General features: G+C 58.2%; 1 protein-coding gene across 1 annotated transcript in view; it reads right to left on the reverse strand.

Annotated features, from left to right (window-relative positions):
* COG1 (component of oligomeric golgi complex 1) overlaps positions 1 to 3,682 on the reverse strand; it is a 14,289-nt gene extending 10,607 nt beyond the window's left edge. The window contains exon 1 of the mRNA XM_009886546.1: positions 3,420 to 3,682. Within this exon, the coding sequence (XP_009884848.1) occupies positions 3,420 to 3,682 (263 nt within the window). The remainder of the gene's footprint in view (positions 1 to 3,419) is intronic.
* Between the last annotated feature and the right edge of the window lie 2,152 nt (positions 3,683 to 5,834).

The following is a 5,834-nucleotide window of genomic DNA, read 5'->3' on the forward strand; positions in this document are numbered from 1 at the left end:
AAATTTTAACTACCGGCGAGCCTCTTCCCTCCTCCTCTACCTGTCCACCTGTTTGAATATCCACATCAGGAGTGTGGGTGTCTATATCTTTCACTGCATCCAAATATTTCTGCCTGTCTGCATGTGTGTGACTCCTTGGATGGTGTGTGTTTGGATGTTTTGTGTTTATACATATGTACATACATACATTTTGATTTAGGACTCCCGGTAGTAAGTTAGTGTGACTTGTCATTCTCGAATCTGTAATTAAGTCACTGTTTTAATTATAACATATTCTACTGAATCACCTTGTTAATCCTTAAATTGGTTAATGAGTAAGTGCTGCTAAAATTCAACCTTTTGATCCACCTCAAACCATTAATAAACCTTGAATTGCTGCTAAGTCATAACCATGTCAAATATTTCATCTGCAACAGGAGAGCTCTGTTCAAACAGGGGTACGGTGAGGCTGCAGCTGGGGGTGTGCTGAGGACCCCTCCAACAGCCCTGCTCTGCGCACCAAGATTTTCCCCCAAAATGCTTTCAGCAAAACACCGCCAGCCCCATCTGGTGTGGTTTTAATAAAAAAAAAAACCACAAGTGCTCCTCCTGCTCAGGTTTGGCAAAATCATGCTGAGTGGAAGTGTGTCTGGGGGGGCACAGCTGGAATGTACCCGCTGGAAACACAAAGGCCGCTCTGAATAGTGTTTTATTTCTCCCTCTCTCTTTTTTATCTAACTCCACCTTGCAATACCTACACTTTCCATCATCCCGCATATTTTCAGCCTGTGGAGGCAGAATGAAATCAGCACGCTCTGCTTTTTGTTTGCAAAACCTTCCCTGGGCAGTTACTGCCTTTCTCCTATCAGCCTTCGTATGAAGACTTAATCTTTCTGACAGAGACCTGGAGCCATCTCTCTGCGTACGTATTTGTGCGTACATATAGTTATATATAAATCTGACCAGAAGAACTCCCTGGAGCACACGTACCTGTTTAGCACCTCATGCTGCCTCAGCCCTCCACAACGCAGTGTAGCAACAAGTGTGGTAATTGCTTTCTTACAAACGCTTGTTCCCAGAGGAAAATCCTGCCCCAGCTATCTGCTGCTCCCCCGCGAGAGGCAGATCTCCAGGGGCAGGGCTGCCTCCGCCGGGCAGGAGAGCATCCAGCTCCACCAGAGATGCTGGTGTAACGAGCGTGAGTGGTCTTGGGAGGCTGTTGGGGCTTTGCTGGTAGAGACTGTATTCAAATCCCATAAAATTGAGGGCGGGGAAAGAAAAAAAATCATAAGTGTTTTGGAGCGAAGGGGTTTATTTGCATGGGAGCTGTTGATGGCAAAGCCAGCCTGCACAGCCAGACCTTTCATTCATAGCAGAGCCTATTTCTTTACATTGGTGTGTCTCCCCGGTAATGTACCTCTTCTCTAAGCACACTCCCCCCCGTGCGGGCACACCCCCTCCTGGTTCTGGTTTCTCCAGCAGGTTAAACCTCCAGTGATGCCACTTTACATGCCCTGATCTCATCAAACCCAGCCCAGAGGTGTTGCTGGGCTTCTCCTGTCCGGCTGTTCAGACTGAGTTTCTGCTCCCCCTTGTATCGAAGAGCTGTTTGTGGTCGTGCGTCATCAGTGACCCGGCCAGTTGAGGGGCTGGTGCTGGCACAGACGTGCCTGTACTTCAGTGTCTTGAGTTTGTGCTGACCAGGGAGCGACCTTGCGGGGTTTTGGGGCAAACGCAGCTCTCCTGCTGCGTAGACCTTCCAAAGCTGAGACCACCCTGCAGGTGGAGACACATGTGTGTTGCTCACCATCGGGAAGAACTGGTTTTGGGAGAGGGACTGAGCGCGAGTTGTCCCCTTGGTGGGACTCCAGGGCTGGTGCCTCTTCTCCTCCCAGGGAAGAATCCAAGCCTGGGTTATACCACGCTGCTCCCACCCAGCTCTGACACACACACAGAGTCAGAAACTGTAGGAAAACTCTTTTACTTCCCTCCCACCCCATCCGTGACTCCCTCCCCGTGGCACAAACCGTGGCGGTCGGGAGCCTTCGCCACAGGAAGGCTTATTTCCACCCCGAGACACCGAGAAACAATTGCTATGGAGGAAAGCAAGACTTAAAGCAGAGAAACGCTCTCGGGCGCGTTCCAGTCACCATGTGTCGTACAGCAGACCCACACACACTATACAGAGCACAGCTATAGATACAGAGGAGAGTATATACAGGAGGTGGGCAGCGCGGTGCGGTGCTGTGCTGCTGGAGGGGGACACGACCCCCAGATCGCTACAGCCCCGGCTTGGCAGGGAAAGGCTCTTGCGTTTAGTGGAGACTAAAGCTTGTCTTCCCTTGCCCTGCAGAAGTTGCTGGTCAATGTGGGAGCAACCTCTGCAGCCCCTCTCGGCTCACGCACGGTGCCACCAGCCCCATGGCACACAGGGAGGGCGAGGAGGACCCGAGGGACCCCCGCAGGGCTGGGTCCGACTCGCTTCTGCGTGCACGGGGAGGGGCTGCTCCAGCAGCCGCAGCAAAACACGGGCTGCAGAGTGTCAGTATAATAAACCCCTTTGCTGGCATGTCCAGTATATACACATATGTACAATCCCCCACCCCTTCCCTCCTGGCCGCGTGGGGTGGGGTGGGATGGGATGGGATGGGATGGGATGGGGATGGGGATGGGATGGGATGAGATGGGATGGGATGGGATGGGATGGGACGCCCAGGCTTTGCAGCACTCATCTCCTTCTGGTCAGGACGCAGCTTGAGGTTGGTTCCCCCGAATCTCAGCTGGAGCCTGGCTGTCCTCCTGCCTTGGCTTTTTGCAGTCCGCGTCCTGGAGCAAGCGGGGAGTGGGCTGAAATCCGGCAGGAGACATGGGTGCGAGGTGGGCAGGGAAGGGCAGAGGTGTCCTTGGCTCGGGAAGTGGCAGCTCCCGTTTCAGACCTAGTGGTGGGAAGGGCAGTTTGGGGGTCTGCTGTGCCCTTTGCTCGTGCCTTGCTGGCGATTCCCCCTTCGAGCAGCCCTGGGCAGGACGTGCGGCCAGTGCAGCAGCGGCAGCGAGGATGGAGACTCTCCCTGAGCGGTTTGAAAGCAGCTCATTCCCAGCAAGGGCTGAAACAACCCCCAGAGACAGGAGGGTCGAGCCCTGACCTAAAGCAGCGGCACGGATCTGGAGCCTGGGAGCTCTCTGGGATGGAGCTGGCTGGGGATCGCAGGCTGCGCGACTGCCCACGAGGCTGCCGGCGTTTGTGCGGGTCTGGGAGGGAAGAGACCTCTCCACGGAGTCTCCATCAAAGACAAGGCTCTTCCCATCAGAACAGAGTCAGGGAGCCCTCCAGAGACCAGTGCAGTTCATTAGGAGATAGTTAATTTAAAGAAGTCCAAGGCAGCGTTGGTGCTGATTATGAGGAGCTGTAGAAATGCGACAGGAAGGCTCCAGGTCCAAACCCAGCCTCTCCCAGCTCATCAGAACCGGGTTTGGCTATCAAGCACCAGGGGGGCACTGGCCATCCCAGCGCCAGGAGCCAGGCTGGGTCCGAGGCGGGCACAGTTGGAAGCGTGGTCAGGGTGATGCTCAGCCCCTCCACAGCACCAGGCGCCACAGGCATCAACCCCGAGGGCCGAGGGAGTGGGGACGGCGAGGATGCCTCCCGCGGGGGCTCGGGAGAGCAGCGGAGCCCCTCGGCCTCGCTGGGGCTCCTCGTCTGCATGGGGCGGGGGGTGCCAGTGGCGAGGAGGGGGAGTTGGCTTCTCATGGGCTTTGGGGTGGTGGGATTGGTGGTCTCTTGCAAGAGCGACCCGCTGCAAACACCCCCGGTGACAGCCCCACCGCCGATGACAGCCCCCGCAGAGGCAGCACCGTCGCATGCGCAGCCCCGCAGCAAAGTGACCAGTCCCAGCCCTGCTCCGAGCAGCGCGGGGCCGGATCTGTGCTCCTGGCACACTGGGGAGCTCTACGGGACACGCAGGTCTCTGCTTCCCACCACCTCCGATCTGCGATAAATCTGTTCCTGCTGCTCCGGCCGGGCAGGCGGGAGCTGTAATTAATCTCACTTGCCCGGGGACAGTCTGCGTGTGAAGTAGCAGCGGAGCCACTCCAGCACTTGCAGCATCAGCCTATTCACTGCAATAACCGGGAGAGATTTCTCATTACGCCGCCAGCAGCCCTGCGAGGCTTTTCCAATATGAGGTCAAGTTCCCACTAAAATCAAGTGGCCGGGAAGGAAAACTTTGTTACTCGCAGCGGCAACAGCGCTGCTGTTTATTAGTCAGCAACGAACCAGCCGAAGGTTTTATTTTGCTGGTTTTACTGGGAGCGTTGGGCAGTGGCTGTGGCTCCCTCCCCTGCTCGCTCCACCGAGGCGGCACGTTTTACCCTCCTGCCCTTTCCCCCGGGGTGAGCTGCGGCAGGGCGGCCGTGGGGTACCCTGACACCCCCCGGCAGCCACCTTGTCCTCCTGCCCTGCAGCATCCCACCTTGGTGGCCTTTGGGATGTCGGTGGCAGCCCCGTCGTGCCCCTCGCTCCTTACCTGCAGCCCCGTGATCCCCAGCCTGGGACAGTCCCTGGGTGCAAAGCGGGGGGGAATGGGGTATTTCAGATCGCAGCCCCCCTTGCACAGCCCTGAGCTGCCAGAAACGCCACTGCCTGGGAGGGGTTCACCAGGACAAAGCTGCCCTGGGCACAGAAAGATGGGCTTTTTTAGTATTTTTCACATTAAACCAGCGCAGAGGAGATGCTCCCAGCTGGGGGCTCCTGCTGGAGACAACCATGGGTGTGTGACTGGAAATAGGCATCACCTCCCACACTCCCCCCGCTCCATCGTCAGTCGGGGCGCTGGCGGCAGGGCTCGCGGGGACAGGACCGGAGCGAAGGCGGCCGCTGGCAGGTCTGGGGCTGGCTCCGCCGAGGGTGAGTGATGGGGGGGATGTGAACCTCAGCTCCCACGATGGGCAGGGGGCTCAACGCACCCCCCTCCCCGCCGCCTCCCCGGCTTTCCTCACAAATAACTCCTCCACCGCCCACCGAATACGAAATATCCAAAGCCCCGCTGACGCATCGCTGCAGCGATGACACTGAAAGCCGTATCCTAACAGAGCGCTCCGGCTGCACCAGGCCCGGCCGTCACCATCCAATATTTCACTGTCGTGTGACACGCCGCTCTTGTTTTAATTCCTGCAGCATCAGCAGGGCAGCCTGCGCTGCCTCAGAGCCTGCGGTCGGCTTTACTTACCCAAACCCGTGAAAAAAAAACCGCTTTGCTTTCCCTGCAGAAAGGCTCCGGAGCCCCGCGCGGTGTCCCCAGTGCCGGCCGCTGCTGCACTGGAGCCGGTGTCTGAGAATGCTGGGATGGGGAGCCGGCGTCCAGCCCGGCACTGAGCTCTTTTTGGGGGGTTGGTGGGGGGGCACAGCTGGATGTGTGATGCCCCGGGAAGGGATTTGCTGCAGGGACCGGGTAGAGCCATGGGAAAACTTCTCCCAGAGCTGCTGCTCTCGGAGCATCGACTGGGGGTCCACGGGTGAGGAAGGCAGCACCCCAACGCGGGCGGCACCCTGTGGGCAACGCTCATCCGCATAGCACGGGGTGAAGGCTCCGCGCCTGCCGGCGATGGGGCTGGTGCGGGGACACCAGGGTGGGATGGGAAAGGGGAGTGTGGATGAGACCGGGCTGTTTTCTCCACCAGTGCGTTCCCACGGCTCGGCTCTGGAGCGAGAGCCTGTGAACAGAGTCTGGCCTCTGGCACAGAAACTACTCGGGGTGCTCTGGCAGGAAAACGGCACTTCTCCCTCTCCCCTGGGCTTTCCCTCCTGCTCCCGCTGCGCTGGCTGAGGAGGGCGGCTTCGCCGGGGCAGGAGCAGGCGG

Source organism: Charadrius vociferus, unplaced genomic scaffold (assembly GCF_000708025.1).
Source record: "Charadrius vociferus isolate BGI_N301 unplaced genomic scaffold, ASM70802v2 scaffold616, whole genome shotgun sequence".
In the NCBI taxonomy this organism is placed as follows: Eukaryota; Metazoa; Chordata; class Aves; order Charadriiformes; family Charadriidae; genus Charadrius; species Charadrius vociferus.